Source organism: Carassius carassius, chromosome 28 (assembly GCF_963082965.1).
Source record: "Carassius carassius chromosome 28, fCarCar2.1, whole genome shotgun sequence".
NCBI classification, from domain to species: Eukaryota; Metazoa; Chordata; class Actinopteri; order Cypriniformes; family Cyprinidae; genus Carassius; species Carassius carassius.
Genome location: NC_081782.1, coordinates 6415008 through 6433912, shown reverse-complemented (window position 1 = coordinate 6433912; position 18905 = coordinate 6415008). Strand labels below are relative to the sequence as shown.

At 35.6% G+C, this 18905-nt stretch overlaps 1 protein-coding gene across 2 annotated transcripts in view; it reads right to left on the bottom strand.

Moving 5' to 3' along the window:
- Window positions 1–251: 251 nt before the first annotated feature.
- Window positions 252–18905, bottom strand: part of col4a4 (collagen, type IV, alpha 4) — a 58253-nt gene continuing 39599 nt past the window's right edge. For both annotated transcript variants that reach the window (XM_059514001.1, XM_059514002.1), the window contains exons 8-48: window positions 18812–18880; window positions 18550–18585; window positions 18356–18418; window positions 18092–18127; window positions 17802–17843; window positions 17641–17721; window positions 17498–17542; window positions 17301–17363; window positions 16928–16972; window positions 16751–16804; window positions 16577–16637; window positions 16281–16385; window positions 15360–15452; window positions 14238–14300; window positions 13472–13561; window positions 11898–12058; window positions 11728–11800; window positions 11358–11464; window positions 9903–10086; window positions 9661–9729; window positions 8982–9089; window positions 8558–8776; window positions 8247–8408; window positions 8006–8173; window positions 7198–7341; window positions 6967–7074; window positions 6695–6876; window positions 6458–6521; window positions 5762–5836; window positions 5535–5642; window positions 5336–5443; window positions 5167–5238; window positions 4944–5072; window positions 4406–4513; window positions 4101–4256; window positions 3882–3989; window positions 3643–3780; window positions 3166–3282; window positions 2796–2975; window positions 1799–2085; window positions 252–1085 (exon numbers count right to left, since the gene is read on the bottom strand). In XM_059514001.1, the coding sequence (XP_059369984.1) occupies window positions 825–1085; window positions 1799–2085; window positions 2796–2975; window positions 3166–3282; window positions 3643–3780; window positions 3882–3989; window positions 4101–4256; window positions 4406–4513; window positions 4944–5072; window positions 5167–5238; window positions 5336–5443; window positions 5535–5642; window positions 5762–5836; window positions 6458–6521; window positions 6695–6876; window positions 6967–7074; window positions 7198–7341; window positions 8006–8173; window positions 8247–8408; window positions 8558–8776; window positions 8982–9089; window positions 9661–9729; window positions 9903–10086; window positions 11358–11464; window positions 11728–11800; window positions 11898–12058; window positions 13472–13561; window positions 14238–14300; window positions 15360–15452; window positions 16281–16385; window positions 16577–16637; window positions 16751–16804; window positions 16928–16972; window positions 17301–17363; window positions 17498–17542; window positions 17641–17721; window positions 17802–17843; window positions 18092–18127; window positions 18356–18418; window positions 18550–18585; window positions 18812–18880 (4542 nt within the window). In that variant the 3' untranslated portion in view covers window positions 252–824. The remainder of the gene's footprint in view (window positions 1086–1798; window positions 2086–2795; window positions 2976–3165; window positions 3283–3642; window positions 3781–3881; window positions 3990–4100; window positions 4257–4405; window positions 4514–4943; window positions 5073–5166; window positions 5239–5335; window positions 5444–5534; window positions 5643–5761; window positions 5837–6457; window positions 6522–6694; window positions 6877–6966; window positions 7075–7197; window positions 7342–8005; window positions 8174–8246; window positions 8409–8557; window positions 8777–8981; window positions 9090–9660; window positions 9730–9902; window positions 10087–11357; window positions 11465–11727; window positions 11801–11897; window positions 12059–13471; window positions 13562–14237; window positions 14301–15359; window positions 15453–16280; window positions 16386–16576; window positions 16638–16750; window positions 16805–16927; window positions 16973–17300; window positions 17364–17497; window positions 17543–17640; window positions 17722–17801; window positions 17844–18091; window positions 18128–18355; window positions 18419–18549; window positions 18586–18811; window positions 18881–18905) is intronic.

Below are 18905 nucleotides of genomic sequence, written 5' to 3'. Positions count from 1 at the left end.
CATAAGGGTCATACTGCTAACATGAGTTTAATGCCACTTGAGATGTGTCTCTCAAATGATTAAATCTTCCCAATCATTTTACAAATCAACAGCTATAAAATAATGTATTGGTTTCCTTAACTCAGTTAAAGAGCAATAAACAGTAAAGATGTTATCACATTAGCAAAACTTCGGTAATATTTGGCAGGGGAAAAAAGTCTATTGCTAACAGTGCAGTGAACCAGTTGTGAAATCTGTGATTTCTAGTGACTGGATCTTATTTCTGCACAATGCTTGGTTTAAAATCAAAGCATAGAAAACTTTGGAAAAAACAGTCATTTGTTAATTTCTATACAGAAAAAAAACCCATACCTACCTGTCACAGCAATAGCAATTTAGCTATCTGCCTCTACCAGCATTCCTATTTTTATTTCACTGGATCATGGGAGTTTTGTTCTCAAGGTTCAGTATTCAGTATACGTTCTGGTTAAATACTAATGATTGTAATACCAATGCAATATTGCGTTAATATTTTGATGTGTGCAAATGAAATGCTTTGCTGATACTAAGGAGAAAAGGAACATTGGTATATAGGTATTTGTGCAAATGGTCTTTTTGCTAGCACCAAAATGTAATACAAACGAGAAGACGAAGAAAGTCATGTTAGACTGAGCTATGTGGGAACGAATCCACTGAAGTAAAAAGATCACAGCCTGTAGTTCAACAAAAATAATCACAAATTGTGTCCTTTTTCTCTTCTCCAAAAAAAGTGACCAAAAGCATCTCAATCACTTCCATTGCGGTGACCTATTGGTGTGCATTGTCAGTGCAGTGTTTTTTTTTTTTTAAGAAAACGGCGTCGTCTTCATGCAGACGCTGCATGAGCTGATGCTGTTGCGCTGGTTCTGTCCGTTGATCACAGTACCATGGGGAACCTTGTGGTGCATGTTCTCTCTAGTCAGCCAGTAACTGAAGAAGGTGGGGGAATACTGGCATGTGCCATACGAACCTTGGCACTCCACGAACGGCTGGCTGCGGAAGTTCGACAAACAGCTTCCTGTTGATGACAGAGATTGTCCACCTCCCTCGTCCCCTGATCCTGTATGCTGGAACAAAAAATGAAGATGCATCATGTGATTTGTTCAAAATGTAAAGAGAAGTCCCTTTCGATCACCAAGGTTGCATTCATTTGATCAAAAATACAGTAAAAACTGCAATATTGTGAAATATTTTTACAATTTTAAATAACTGTTTTCTATTTTAATATATTAACAGATGTAATTTATTTCTGTGATGCAAAGCTGAATTTAGTTTTCAGACTTTAGGATTATTATTCAATTAAAAAGTTCAAAAGAACATTAGAAGTAGAACACTTTCTGTAAAATGTAAAATTATGAATCAATTGAATGTATTTTAAAGTATTGATTTCTTGTAAAACATTTTGAAATCAAATGAGAAACATTTAATATCAAAATATTAAAAAAAGTCTCAATTTATCTCAAAAAAGCCTTTTCATTACTTGAAATAAAAATGAACTAAAATTAAATTAAATACAAAATGTCCACTAGTTGATTTCACTCGTTAAAAGCTAGCCAAATAAAAATTTCAATTTTTTTTTTTTAATTTAACAATGCACTAAAATAAATTAAAAACTGAAATAAATAATAATAAATGGCAATTTTATATATAGTCAATTTTGATTTAATGTGTACTTTAAGGCCTTTGCAGTAAGAAACATCTAAATCTAAAACATCTCAAAAATAATTCTTATAGGCAGCTTACTGGGGCTTGGAACACAGTCATACTTGGTTTCCCTTACCATGAGGAATGAATATCCAGACCATAGTGTGCTCCAATCAGATGGACAGATTGGTTTAGTTTCATTTTGACTGTGTAATGTAATGGTTGGTGATGACGCCTCACACACCACACATCTGCTGATGTGTTCTTTAATTTCCATTCCCCTCAGAATGGAATTCATGGGAATTGAGGCAGTTGTAGAGAGCCAATAGGATTTGTCATTGCGACTGGCATAATCACACTTGTTCATATTACAGCAGGAGAATGGCATGGTGCTGAACATACGCAGACATGAACCTGCCTGGCCTGTGAAAACACAAAAATAAGTTTAAACCTTGTTATCACTGTTATTAGAATTAACTAAAACTTTCCACTGAAACTCTTAACGTTAACTGAAAGAAATATAAATAATTTTATTTCAGCTAGTTGCAAAAGTAGCATTAAAATTTAAAGAGAAATACAAATGAATAAAAACTATATAGACATCTTAATAAAACTCATAAGAATTCCAAGAGAATAAATACAATTAAAATTACAACAGAAAATACAAATTATTAATTTAAAATATATATATAAAAATTATAGTATCTCAAAAACATGGTTGTTATTTATAATACAATACAGATTAATTTAAAAATGAAATGAAATATAAAAATTTAAAACTTCTGCTAGCTGCTAAAGCATATTTTCACATTTTCATTTAGTTTAACTTGATGCACTAAAATTAAAACTGAAATACAATAAAAATGTATTATAAAATATAATAGAAAATATAATAAAAATACTTTTTAAATAAAACATTTAAATAAAATAGAGAAAAGCACACAACAAAATTACTAAAACTTTAACCCCCCCATAAAAGAATAATAATAATAAAAATAAAAAAATTAAAAGGATTAAAAAAAAACTATAGTATTTCAATGATACTAAAATAACACTGGTTGTTATATAATCTGCTCAAAAACCAAGTTAGCTGCATTTTACGGAATCATAAGTGCTTTTGAGTCTGAACATACCCAGGTCTTGTGTGTGTGCTCTCTCTTGACCCTCCAGATACAGCAGGCTGTAGCCATTCCATAACGCTCTTAAGCCCTCAGGACAAGTGGGCACTTCCTCAGACTGGCTGTGCTTCACCAAAAGAAAGCCGGCAGATGACGGTCCAGGGGGACCCTGATCACCATCTGGTCCTGGAGATCCTGGGATAGAAAAAGAAATGTATGGACAAATGGTTGGGTTAATGTGAATCACTCTGGATAAAATATCTGCTAAATGAATGAATGCAAATGTACTGGATGAATGATGGCAGGGGAAAAAAAGGATATATCAGTGTCAGGCTCAGTTGGTTAAATAAGTACTGCAAGTTGTTAAGGATACACACAAACATACCCCGACTGCCCCTTTCTCCTTTGTCGCCGGACACTCCAGGGCTTCCAAGTTCTCCAACTGGTCCTTCTGTCCCAGCAGGTCCACGGAATCCAATATCTCCTTTTTGTCCCTTTATACCTGAGCAAAAAATGGCAGTGTTCATTCCAAACACAAACATTTACCCTCATATGCACTTCTGCATGTTCACACCTCAAGATTTTGACAACCAACAAGTAACACAAGTTGAAAGAATGAAATCATATTTTTCGTAAGAAGTACTTCAATAATCTTTGTTCATCATTTTTACAGTGCTTTTCAGTATATTTCTATTTTATATAAGGTTTTAATATAATGTTTATATATATATATATATATATATTTTTTTTTTATGCTCAAAAAATTATTTTGGATTTAGTTAACAATAACAACTCTGGTAAGAATTGGAGATGTTTCATGATCTTAAAAAAGCAAACACCCTGCTGTTAAATTGATTTGTACCTTTCAGACCCCCAGAGCCATTAGGTCCATGATCACCAACATCCCCAACCAGGCCAGGTGCACCAAGAGCACCCTTAGGTCCAGGAGAAGGGGGACGAGAAGTAGGAAGTTTGACAGCCCCAGGCTCTCCTTTTGGCCCTACAAATACAAAGGGAGAAAGAAATTGAAAGTGAGGGCATAAATCATACATTTACTGATTCATAAGACGGTGAGTTTGAGGATCTGAAGGCTCTAATGACCTGGGACCCCTTTGTCTCCTTTGGCGCCCCAAAATCCAGGGGGTCCACAATCTCCTATGGGGCCAGAGGGTCCCGGAAGGCCCATAAGTCCACTTTGTCCACTTTCACCTGTGGAAAGATAATAATAAAACAAACTGAATGACAAATGGCGAACGTAAAGTGGACCCATCATATTTTGGATTCATATGCTAAACTTTTAATGAAGGCTATTTCTTTTACCTTTTGGACCTTCTAGGCCGTCAGACCCTGGGAGGCCACTGGGCCCATGGATTCCTTTTTCTCCTTTATACCCTGGTGACCCAGGAAAACCTGGTTCACCAAAATCACCACACACTGTGAACACACTGCCTGCCTCTCCTGTCTCTCCCTTGAGCCCTGGAACATAATACATAATTCAATGCATAGACACATAGCTTACATAGGAAGACAAGCTGTAATGTTCATGAGTTGTAGCAGTGCTATCCAACTTGTACCACAAATTCTATTTGTGTGCATCATTAGTGCTTCCAAATGACCACACACACCTGAAGGTCCATCTGGCCCAGCGTATCCCCGTTCTCCACTGGGTCCAGGTTTAGGAATCTTACATTCTTCACCACGAAAGCCTACAGGACCCATTTGACCAGGGTCTCCTATATATAAATATATATATATATAAAAAGAGAAAACAATGACAGTGTGGATTAAAGTAGATCATGAAAAGTGTGATTATGCTGCCTGATATTTTTTTTTACAATTCTGCTTAGTTAAAATATTAAAATTAGCCAACAGTAATCTATAAACAAAAGTGCATTAAAAAACCTTTGGTTGGTACACATTTTTGAATGTTATGCTTAACAATGCTACATTTATTTGATTAAAAATACAGTAATGGCATTAATATTATTATACTATTTGAAAATGGCTAGACTTTTATCAATTTAATGTATCTTTGCTGAATAAAGGAAGCTTCTTAAAAATAACATACTGTTGAAACTTTAAGGGAATCCTCCTGTACAATTATTAACAAACTGTCTCTATGAGAGGTTATGAATAGGTTGAATAGAGTTATGAGTTATGTACCTTGGCCCCCACACTGTCCTTTTGGACCTCGGACACCTGTTTGTGATGGACCTTGTAACCCTGGGTCTCCTGGAGTGCCCTTGTCTCCATATGGTCCTATATTGCCCCTGTCACCGCTTAAATCCTCTCCTGAAGGACAACAAAAGAGAGAGGGAATGAAAGGGATGTTTTTAATCTGGCAATTTCAAAACTTCTGACAGCACAAACAACCTCGATATCTCACCTCGATATCCCATTTCACCCTTGTCCCCCTTCAGGCCGTCAAGTCCATGGAGCCCTGGGGGCCCCGGAGGTCCTGAAAGAGGAAAACAAATATTAGTTTAAAACATACATTATTGTCCTAGTTTTAAAATTAGTGGCAGTTTGTTTGTACAGAGCATAAGCAGTCTAACCTCCAAGGCCAGCGGATCCTGGGTTTCCTTTAGGGCCCAGTTTACCTGGAGGCCCCGGAGGACCTTCTGGACCATGTCTTCCACATGGACCTGGGGGCCCAACCACTCCTGAATAGCAGAAGGCGCATTAATATGGATTTAAGAAGATGTGCATTCAAAGATGTGTGTATCTGCTAATTAAGAGCCTGAACTATTTTACCTGGACGTCCAGTCAGACCATTGTTCCCAGGTGGTCCAGGTGGACCACAGCTTCCCCTAGGCCCGGGTGGGCCAGGGTCACCCCAGTCTCCTTTTTCACCAGGGGGAGCTATTGGGGAGAATGAGAATGTTTTTACAGCTCTATCATTTTTTTTTTAATGCATTTCTGTACGATAGCAATACATGTTACAGTACAAGAACGAAACAGGACAGTAGGGTGAACATTACCTGACACTCCTCTTTCTCCACATGGCCCTATCTCACCTGCTGGTCCTGGCCAAAAAATAGATTCACCTTTGTCACCTATACAAGAAAGTACAAGAAGGTTTTGAAATTAATATAACTTGATTGCGTAGTCGTTGTATGGGTTATAGGTTTGAAAATGTACACATACACCTTACAAGGGTTTGGAGTCAGAATGACTTTTTTTTTTTTTTTTTTTTTTTTTTAAAGAAACTGGTACTTTTATTTAACAAGGATGCATCAAATTGATCAAAAGTGACAAGTACCACTTATTGCTTGTAAGTTAAGATTTCAAATTAATTTGATTCTATGAAACTTTCTATTCATCAAAGAATCCTGGAAGTTTTGCACAGTTTACACAAAAAATATAAAGCAGAACTGTTTTCAACATTAATAATAAAAAATGTTTCCTGAGCATATTCGATTGATTTCTGAAGGATCACGTGACACTAAAAACTGGAGTAATGATGCTGGAAATTCAGCTTTGCCATCAAATAAATAAATGACATTAAAATATATTTGTATATATAATATTTAACAATGTTAGTTTTTTTCTTGTATTTTTGATCAAATAAATGCAGCCATGATGAGCTTAAAAAAATATTTCAAAAACAATACAAAAAAAAAAAAACTTAATTCCAAAATTTTGAAGGGTTATGTTGGTTTGAGTATGCATTTTACCTTTAGGACCATCAAACCCAGGGAAACCAGGGGTTCCTGCCAGACCAGACATTCCAGAATCACCCTACAAAGAAACAAGCATTAATGCCTATGATTTACATATAGCCACAGTTCATTTTTCATTAGTCCTGTTTATGTAAAATATATATCTGTCAGGACAATCAAACCAATAACACAATTTAAATAATTTGTCAAGAATTAAATAAGATTCATATTCAAACAAGAACTTCCACTCACCGGATCACCATTATACCCAGGGGCTCCTACAATTCCCCTTGGCCCACGTTGCCCTTGGACACCAGACTCGCCGGACAACCCCGGAAAGCCTGGTGGTCCACGCTGGCCACTTTCATACCCTGAATGTCCATTACGTCCGGGATACCCTGGTTGTCCAGGCGGCCCTGGCTCACCCTTATTACCTGGAAGTACATCACATGATGCGATGTGAAGTTTTTTTTTTTTAAAGGTTAAAAACCAATACAGGATTTGAGTATTCGTTACAGATTTACCCCTTTCTCCAATGACCCCATTCTCCCCATTAGGTCCAGGTGGCCCTAGTTGGCCCTTCACTGGCACTGGAATCATCTCTCCCAGAGGTCCTGGAGGCCCACTGCATCCTGTAAAACACGAAGGAACATGTAAGAACATGTATTTGATACATTTAGCTGCCATCATTACATTAGACCTGATGAAAAAAGAAAAATCATGACAGTATGGTATATCACAGTGTTTTAAAGTACCTTTCTGGCCCTTGGTTCCGTTGAACCCTGGGAAACCTGGATATCCATTGAGACCTCTAAAGCCTTTCGGTCCAGGAGCCCCCAAAGGGCCGGTCTTCCCTATGTTGCCAGGATAGCCATCTTGGCCAGGAAATCCAGGCAAACCTGAGTTGCAATACCACATGACATCTTAGAATCTGACAGCCTTTTTGTATTACTCTCTAAATATCTATATAGCATATATTTAAATGGAAATTTGATATAACACACTTAAAAAAATACATTTCAGTGTTGAAGCTAATCTTTTTTTTTAACTATTAATATTAACACCATAATAATGGCATTTAATGTATTTTTTTATTAATAATAATGTATTAGTATTAACAAATGAATGCTTTTATTCATCAAGAACACATCAACTTTCTATTCATTAACAAATCCCCTCTCCCAGCCCCATATTCAGCAAGAGTTTTCAACTTTTTCAACTGATAATACTACAAAATATTTCTTGACCTGAAAATCTGTATATTAGAATGATTTCTGAAAGATCATGTGACACTGAAGACTGTAGTCATGGCTGCTAAAAATCTAACATTTCTTTACAGGAATAAATTACATTATTAAGTGATTTTTTTTTTTACAGTATTACTCTATTTTGTATTATATAAAAGTGACCTTGGTGAGCAATGAGCATGACAGACTTCTTTCAAAATGGTAGTGTATACACTGTTAAGTTCCATCATAACTGTAAAAATATGTACCAGTTAATCAAAATGTTGCAGACCACAGTTAGTGATTTGTTTTAAATGTCACATGTCACACTCTTTACCCTTTGCTCCAGGGCCTCCAGGGTTTCCATTGTCCCCTTTGAGTCCTGAAGGTCCCTGAAGGCCTGCACGTCCCTGACAGCCTGGAATACCAGGCTTGCCACATAGTCCTTTGACACCAATGCCTTGAAATCCCACCACCCCAGGTGGTCCTTTCTCACCAGGGCAGCCTGACACAGAAAAGTGACATTATTATGAGAACAATCTCAACAAGCTTCTGTTCATACAGTGATCTCTACTCACCTCTCAGTCCAGTGAAGCCTGGTGGTCCTGGTTTGCCAGGTGGACCAGCTTTTCCTTTGTCACACCGCTCTGGTCCCCCACCTGGGTAACCAGGTGCTCCTGGTGTACCATCCTTTCCTTTTTCCCCTTTTCTACCAGGAAGTCCATGAACTCCAGATGGACCTGCAGAAAAAGTCAGTTAATATTGTTGGACTTTGTAGGATATTTTCAGATCCAAAAACCTTTATTTAATAACCAGTAAAAGCTATTTTCTTTAAATCGTATTGCTGTTTGCAAGATATTATTCAAGCCTTGATGTCTCAATGTAGTACCTTGCAATCCATTTGATCCAGGAGGTCCAGGGACACCTTTAGGACCCTGATATCCCTGAATCCCACTTGGCCCCTTCGGTCCTGGGGCCCCTATAATAGAGTTTCCTAAAGACCCTTTCAGACCCTGGGGTCCACGATTACCAGGTGTGCCTGGTGAGCCACTAGAACTGATTCCATCTGGGCCAGTGTCACCTGGATCTCCTAATAATCCAACTGGACCTACGGACGAGATTGCAGGGATATTAGATTTTTGCAATACTTTTCCAACTTGACAAGCTCTATTCGAGTTGATATATCATGTTGATATAGAATAATTGATAAATGCATGTTGAATAGAATCAACAAGGGTTTATCCAAAGATTAAGAAACATTCATAAAGTTGAACAGAAATGTTTTTAAATACACCAAAACCTTAAATTACTACCTTGAAGTCCTGCTAACCCACTATTGCCAGGGTCTCCAATCTCTCCCTTGGGACCATCTGGTCCAATTTGTCCTATGCATCCTGGATTTCCAAGCTTACCTATCTCACCTGAAAGAAAACATGAAGGTTTTGGTCATATACTGTATCTGATAACAGTCATCAGTGCTACGATATTTCAACTTTAAGAACTGGGTCCCTTTCAAATCATATATTTGCAGTTTAAGAGAAACGCTTTTTAAAGAATTTTAAGAGTCCAAAACAGGCTTCATTAACTCAATACACATTTTCCTACAAAACTAGGTCTGACTAATTATTCCATGTTTTTTCTTGATAAGTAGAACACATTTGAAATTTAGATAAATTAAAATAAAATTATTTGCAGATTTACAGTTATTTCTCTAATTTTCTCTTTTCTGTCTAAACTACGTTCTAATCTGTCAAAGGAATCATCATTAAAGTACTGGTTACGTACTTGCTCAAATATTGATTTTGGATAATTTTTAACCAAAAAAAAAAAAGTTACGGACTGCAGCTTTAACAGTAAATACACTTTTACAATACTCAGTTCCTCTTATTCCTCTACAATACTCTTATTCCTTCAGTTGTATCATTTCATTTTTCAACCAAACTGAGAGAACTCTCATTCTTTCATTTAGAAATTATTTCAATATATATTTACCTTTACAACCTGGCATTCCTTTAGAACCGGGGGGTCCAGGTATGGCAGGAGCACAGGGCAGGGTATCACCTATCCAAAAAAAAATAAAAATAAAAAAGCCCCCAGAAATTGACCTCAAACATTTGATATCATTAACATATTTTAACATCTTCCATTTGCCATGTTTTCGACAAATTGTAATTATAGTATAAAAAAAATAAAATAAAAAAAACCTTACTCAGCTTGCTGATAGCCTTACTTACCTTGAACACCTTTAGAACCAGGGGGTCCCATCTGCCCTTGAGGTCCTGCTTCCCCTGGTTCCCCCCGTTGCCCAACTGACCCCATCATATTCGGGCCAGGAGGACCAGGTGGACCCATGTGGCCTTTTACACCAGCAGTTCCTGGACACCCTCTGTCACCCAGCGGACCAATAACACTATCTCCCTGGTAAAGAAAAAAAGAAATTAATTAATGATTGTAAATTACTATACAAATAAATCATTCTCTCTGGGTTTAATTAGATATGTACAATATATAAATACAGGAGCACCTCAAGGATGTGTTTTGTCTCCCCTATTTTCTGTCTATACAATGAGATGCAAATGCAGAGTACAGATTATAAACTGTATAAATTTGCAGAAGATTGCATGATATGCATTGGTTGCACTGTTATGGGAGAATTGTGTTGATTATGAATATGAAGGGCATGTTTTGAAATTAGAGAAATGGGGTAAAGCAAGTCTTCTACTGATAAAACCCTTACAGAAATTATGTTAGGTGATCAACCAGTGGAAATTGTGAAGGTTTTTATATTTTGGGAACTTTGATTGATTGTAAACTAAAATTTTATCTACAAGAAAGCAAATCAGATGTTATATTTGCTACGGAAATTGAGAGAATATGTTTTACAAAGAGTTCATATTAGTTTAACTGAAAGTGTTTTAGGGTATAATATAACTCCTTTTGTTTGTGTGAATCAAATCTGTAAATAAAGTAAAATTAAACAGGACTGTAAGGATGGCAAGCAAAATAATAGTTTAAGCAAAAATCGATTGATCAGATGTAAATGGTAGTTTGGAGGAATGCTTTGGCTATTAGTGGAGATACAACACATGCTCTAAACTATTCCTTCTAATTGTTACCATCTGGACGCCATTATAGGACACTGTAGGCAACTAAAGCAATATACAAACAAACCATTGTGTCATAAATGCAATAAGACTTTTAAAATAAAGTCTAGGATTACAGTGTTTTTAGGAGGGATTAATGTATCACTTATTTATGGCATTTGTGACATGTAAGCGAGACCTAAGACCAATTTTCACCAACTAAATAGCCAACATATTTCCAATCTTCTGTTGTCCGATTTTGGTGAGCCTGTGTGAATCGTAGCCTCTGTTTCCTGTTCTTAGCTGACAGGAGCAGCACCCGGTGTGGTCTTTGTGGTATTTTAAATTGTAATAATATTATATATATATATAATATATATATATGATATTGTGAAATATTATTACAATTTAGAATAACTGTTTTCTATTTTAAAATGTTATCCCTGTGATGGTAATGCTGAATCTTCAGTAGCCATTACTCCAGTCTTCTGTTTTACATGCTATTCAGAAATCAATTGAATGCACGGTAGTATGTACAGTACCACTGCACAACTATATATGACTTTTTTAAAATTTCATTTAATTTTATAATTGTTCACGTCTTACCAGAGATCCAGGATCTCCAGGGGCACCCATCTTCCCATCAGCACCTTTCCTCCCATTAAACCCTGGTTTTCCAAGTGTTCCAACAGATCCCGTGTCACCTTTCTCCCCTTTAACAATGCAAAAAGTTCTAATAACTGCAGTCAGATTTGATAAATTTTTTAAGAAAAATCAGAAGTAACAAAACTTTAAATCAGAATTCTGACAATGTTTACAAAAAAGTTTTATTATAGTTTCATTATCAGACATTTAACATCATATCAGTTCATGCTGTATTATAATATAGAACCTATCCTTAGATATTAGACTATTTTGGGTGAGTCTTAAACAAAAAATAAATAAATAAAATAAATTAACTGCGAAAATACTTCACCCTTTGTGCTGATCATCCTAAATTCTCCTTTCTCTCCTTTAAGCCCTCTGACACCTGTGAAGCCTCTGGGACCCTGAGAAACAACAAGAGACATGCACACACACAAAAAAAGATTAATTACACATACAAGCTGAATACAAACATAATGAATTTCAACCAGGTTTACGTACAGTTGCACCTCTCCCACCCATCTCTCCGATGGGTCCGATATCACCAGGAGGACCCCGGAACCCCTTTTGCCCTGGATCACCGGTGATACCCGGAGGGCCTGGGAGGCCAGGATCGCCAGGTAGATCACCAAGGGGGTCACATGCACATCCCCCATCAGGACCTGAAAGGAAACACAAAGAATATAAGCACATGTGCTTACACTTGGTTTGAAAAGATGCACCGTTTGCCGCCTCCTAATGGACACTGATACACACTACACATAACTTTACAGCTGGGACAAAAAAAAACCCCAAAATAATCAGCACCACGGACAGCACCAGAAAGAGATCCACAGAAAAGAATCTGGACAATTAATCACATCAAAAAAGGTGTATGATTAATATTTTATAACACAATATCAAAAAAAGCACAAATTTTAAGCAAAACATTAACAGTAACGTTTAACAACAAAATATGTACTGTTCAAAAAATATATTCTTTCTGGTTAAACTGACTTAAAGGTTTTGGCTAAGAATTCTTTAATGGTTTTGAAATACGTCTCTTACGATGAATTTATTTCAGTATTGTGTTATATTTATTAGTCTTTTGAAATAATTTAAAATAGTTTTTTTTCTTTTATTTTGATTCATTTTAAAATGTAATTTATTCCTGTGATGCCAGATCTGATTTCTCAGCAGCCATTACTCTAGTTTTCAGTGTCACATGATCCTTCAGAAATCTAATGATTTGATGCTCAAGAAATATTTCTTACTATTATCAAATGTTATTTTTGTGGAAACGGTAATGAATTTTTTTCAGAATATATTGCTGAAAAAAAAACAGCCTTTATTAAAAACAGAAAATATACTGTCACTTCTGATCAATGTATTGCAGTATTAATTTCTTAACATTCTTAAAAACCTTGATTCTTACTGACCCCAAACCTTTGAACGAATAAAATTAATCAAAGTTTTAGAAAAAATAAAAAGTTCTAAGGTTAGTTCCTGTTTGTTGCTACATCGTGTAAAGACATTCTCTCTGTTTAAATCTAGATTAAAGACACATCTCTTTGGCCAAGCATTCAAATAATGCATCTCATAATCCTGTACTGCAGTTATATCTGTTCAGATGCACCTTATTATTCCTTAGCTTGGGTTGAACAAATAGTTTTGCTTTGTTGGAACAGCAGCTACACTAATTAGGTCTTTATTTGTTTCTCTGTTTCTGCCACGGGACACTAGGAATTACACAATCTTCAGTCTGGATCCAGCCCTTACAAAGACCTGAGATGACTGAACACCTGAGAAAAGATGATGCACTAAATATGTACATCAATTTGACAGTTACCACTGACAAGCAACTGCTAAATATATTATAAAAACTGAATTGTCTGTAAAGCTGCTTTGCTACGATCTGTATCTTGAAAAGTGCTATACTAAAAACTTGAATTGAAAGATTTAATTGTAAAAAGAAATAATAATACTGCATCATTTGCAGACACCACTTATATTTTGAATCTTATAGAATGACATTCACACATGTATATTAATCTTTATATAAATATAAGATTATATGTCAATGTATGAGAACTCACCTTTTCTCCCCCAAACACCTTTTAATCCAGGAGGCCCTCTATTTCCAACCTGCCCGGGATCTCCACGCTCACCAGGCAGGCAATAGTAACCTGTATCCCAGGGAGTAATTCTCATCACAGTGTATTAGCTGTATTTCTTTAGAATGATAGCTCTTAAAATTGCATGCCTTAGGTATCTAGGTATTCTGTTACATGTATAAAGGTGTTGGATAAATTCATGTAGCATGTGACTGTCAAAACATAATGCTCACCACAAACTGTTCACTCGACACACATGACGAGACAAATGTTGACACCGTAACAGGATGGACATGCACACAAAGACAACATGCAAGCAGGCAAACAAAGAAAGATGACATGCTTGAAGAACTTAAAAATAACTTCAGTGATGATGCACACACATCGACATTATCAATAATGTCAACAAAATGAGACATAGGTTAGTGTGTCTACACTAAACACGCAAAATGTTTTATTAATATTAATAACAAATTAAACAAAAAGATAAACCAATTACAAAAGACATCTCAATGAAAAAAGGCAATTATGAAAAGTAAACAAAAGCATTATTGGAACGAAGTAAACGCATGCTCTCAAATGTCTAATTATAAAGACTAATGGTTTTCATTTCTTGCCTCTAACATGCATTTTATACAAGTATGTACAGATACTTTGATGTGACTCAATCACATCAATTTGTCAGAGCTGGTTAAAACAGACAATAGAAAATGTAACAATTTGAGGGGGGAAATCCACATCCACTTACCAGGATTACCAGGAATTCCTTTCTGTCCTTTGGATCCAGGAGGGCCAGGTTTTCCAGGTTCCCCTAAAGGAAGATATATTATATTACAAAACCATGATCTATTCGTTCTCGTTTTTGACATTTAAATTGAAGGAGTGAAGAAAAAAACGGTACACTACAGTACACATTTTTGGGGTCAGACTCAGAAAGGTTTTTAATTGTGTTTAATTATTATTTTTTTTTTAAAGAAAGGACATATGAAGTTGATTAAAGGCCTCAGAAAAGACATTTCTAATGTTAAGAAATTGTATTTTAAATAAATGCTGCTCTTTGAACTTTCTATTCTTCAAAGAATCCTAAAACAAATCTATAACAAACTGATTTCTTGAGTAGCAAATCAGCATAAAAGACCAAAATTATATATATATAAGGTCTGTCCAAATATGTGTTATGTATTATTGGTAACGTTAGGTGCTTTAAAAAAAAAATTCTCTGAATCTAGCACAAATTCGCCAAGTTGGCAACACAGTCAGCATCTCCATTTCTCCGACTATTGGATAGGCAAGGGGTCAAACCGAAAATATGCACTGCGTTAATCGCAAAATAATAAAATTAGTTAACTCGTTAATTTTGACAGCCCTAATATATATATTAGTGCTGTCTATCGAATCCAAAATAAAAGTTTTTCTTCATATAATGGGTGTGTGTGTACTGTGTATATTTCTTACGTATATACAAATACACACACATACAATACAATATAGACATATACACACACACACATACATACATACAAACATACATTTCCCCACTTCAGATATTAAAGATTTTATATTATTTTCCATTCGACAGCAGATCTCTGAATAAGATTATGAATAAATACACTACTTACAGCTTTTGAGTCCCTTAGATCCCACTAATGAGTATGAAACTTACATAATTTTATATATATATGCGCTTAAAGCCAAAAACAGTGATGCAAATGTACCTTAAGTTCAAAACAAGAAAAAATTCCAGCTTTTTACAAATGCCCCTAACAATTCAGTCACACAAACAATACAATAACTCTAATCATTAATATGTATAGGAAAATGTATATTGAAAATATTTTGGTAAGCAAAAATAAAAAATCTGAAATATTACCATAGTTTAAGTATGACCCGTATATTTTTCCTGGGTCACCTTTATCTCCTTTGAAACCATTAAGACCATGCAAACCAGATTCACCCACTGAACCTAAAAGCAGAGCAGTGTTAGAAAAATAATCAAGAAAAGAAAGGAAAATATACACCAAGACATAATTTAAATTCCAGAAAAAAAAAAATTCAAAGGTTTATTTCACCCAAAAATGAAAATTAGCCCGTGTTTTACTAACCCTCGAGGCATCCTAGGTGTATATGACTTTCTTCTTTTAGACGAATTCAATCGGAATTCTATAAAAAATTATCCAGCTATTCAAAGTTCTATCATTGCAGTCAGCATGTGTTGCAGTTGAACAGTCCACAAGTCGTCAAATAAAGTGCGCACATCCATAATAAAACGTGCCTCACACGTTTATAGAAACTAAGGACTTGTTTCTTTACAAATCCTCAGTTTGTGCTTCTAATTCATTGTTTTGTTCTCTCTCTGCATTCGTCACTAATCACGCAACGCTGACATCCTATATAAATATATTTATACATATTTTTTTACATTACGTTTTTTTTTACATTTTATCCAAAGCGACTTACAATTGTTATATATGTCAGAGGTCGCACGCCTCTGGAGCAACTAGGGGTTAAGTGTCTCGCTCAGGGACACATTGGTGTTTCACAGTGGATTCAAACCCGGGTCTCTCACACGAAAGGCATGTGTCTTATCGACTGCGCCATCAACACCCTTATTTTTCTTACAAAAACACAGGCATGCAACGGCAACACCTGATGAATGCAATGATAGAACTTGGAACAGCCAGGACAATTTTTTAAAATTGAAAGTCATATATACCTATGATGCCTCGAGGGTGAGTAAAACACAGGCTAATTTTCATTTTTGGGTGAACTAACCCTTTAAGATATTTCAGACCTATTATAGATGCTCCTGGATCACCAGGGGGTCCAGGTATACCCATTGACCCTCTATTCCCAGGAGGTCCAGCTAAACCAGGAAGCCCACGATCTCCAGGTAGTCCTAGAGCACACATAAAAAAAAACATAGAAATACAATGATATATAAAAACTCTCCAAACAGATCCACCTCATCCGAAACACTCAATATAAAGAATTCATCCGAAACAATCTTCATGGTAAATACTGTAACTAACCACAGACAGTACAGTACATTTCACATGTATTTGGGTTTGATAATGTTAACTCCATTACCAATCATATTGTTGTAATAGTTTTTTGGGTTTCCTTTAGGTCCGGGGTCTCCTGGGTAGCCCTGTTACACATTCACAGCAGCAGTGTCAGCAAGCAAGTGACAATATACTGCAAGTAGATTACTCTTACTAAATCATTTTTTTTCATACAATGTTTAGTGAGTGTGTGCCTGACCTGTGACCCTGGGTTGCCATATAGACCAGGGAGACCATTTTCCCCTAGTGCCCCCTGTATATGTAAAAAAAACAAAAAAAACATCAGAAGTGACAAACAGTATAATTCAACAAACCTATCATATCAAAAGAAACAAATCATTATTAATGGTCAATTATGAATGATTAAAAAGTGTACCTTAAGTCCTGGAAAACCAATTCTTCCTGTATATCCAGGTGGGCCCTAATTAAAAAAAATTAAAATACAACAACATGTATAACTGAAAAAGTAAAAGGATGAAGTAAAGCGTTTTGGTTATTAAATTCGTTTTCTAACTTTTTTTAAATTAACTCATACTTGCATAATCTGAATATGTGAAATGAAAGGAATTCAATACTTAATACAGATAATTTAATTGTTTATTCTGGAATGTTGTAAATGGTTGGTTTGGAATTCTATGATTGTTTCTTTTCGAGTGTTATAACAGTTGGTTTAAGGTGTTATGTTCAGCTGGGTTGTGGTGTTGGTTTGTAGTGGATCAACTGATATGAAAACTAGTGAATAATCTTACTCTGTTACCAGGTAAACCAATTATGCCTTTCTCTCCTTTTTCAGCTGGACGCCCTTCAAAACCCTGAGAAACACAAAAATGAATGTAAAACCACATTAATGAGCTTCAGCTAACACAGGTCACATATCAGGGCTTGCTATGTTAGTTTACAAGTTATTAGGACTAATAAATTAAAATAAATATGCAGCAATATTCACCTTTGGGCCAGGTGGTCCACATATTCCTTTCTGACCTTTCCTCCCCTACAAAAAAAGTTATAAAATTCCACCATCATTTTCTCCTTGGAAGCTGCATGGCATCCTAAACAGCTGAAAACTTGTTTCACATATGGACATTTGACCTTTTCGCCTTTTACATAGTCTTCTGGGTTGGGCTCCACATATTCAAAAGGACCTGGTTCACCCTGTTCCCCCTGTTCCCCCTATAAGAGAATCAAGATGATGTTGTTAAACACAAATTCAAGTATGAAATAAAGCCAGTACTGCCACGTGTGTTATTTACCTCAACTCCTTTTGGTCCAGGCAGTGATCTTCCTGGGTCTCCCTATGGACAAACGAACAAAATATCATTCAAGAATATTAAAAGTTATTAAAAACGGCTTCATATTATGCACAGGCAACAGAAGAACAAGCAGAAGTGCAGGTTAAACAAAAGATGCTAGAAGTCTAGGGCTGCTGCACTCAAACAAAGAGTTTCAGATTTTCAAATCTGAGCTAATAAACTGTAAACTTCAGATAGAGAAACTTCTCAGTGAATCTTCAGTTTCATAGGCATGCACTTGCAAAACTCACTGGTAGGCCTCTTTGACCTGGTAATCCTTGTAAGCCCTATAATTAGAACAAACAAAAACAGTAAACATTAAATTAAATACAAATAATTTTTAAAAGTCTATTTTTGGTGAGCATAATATTATTTTCAAAAATATTTTACTGATCCTTTGAATTTTGAAAAAAAAAAAAAACCTGAATACATACATTATTTTATTATTATACATATAATAATAGTATGGATGAATAAAAAAATGGTTCTATTTGAAGAGTAAATGTTTTTCTCACCATATATCCATCAGACCCCATTCGTCCTGGTGGACCTTGTGGGCCAGTGACCCCTTTTAGCCCCTTTATGAACATTAAAACACAGACACACACAAACAAAACAAACCTAACTAATAAATAAAACTGCACTTAAGTAATACATTATAGCTTATATAAGGACTTTTGCATAAGGTGTTTTTACACTTAGTACATACTTCTGGTCCAAGTATTCCACGTAGTCCATCGACACCCTGTGTATGAGGAAAACAGATTTGTTGAGTATAAAAAGATGATTATAAAGCATCTCTAAATAAAACAATAAAATTACAAAAGCATTTCACTGTTTAAGAAATCTTAAAAGCTTTTATATTTGCTTTTATATGACACAACGCTGCTCAACCTCCGGACGGGATGCAGAATATAGTCAGTAGTAATCAAATATAAACCCATAAACTCATTTTTTGGAATTATACATACAGGTGTTCCAGGAAGGAACCTTATCCTTGTAAAAGGGTCTCCTTTGGCTCCTTTTAACCCAGGTAGTCCCTGAAACGAGCAAAAAAAATAAATA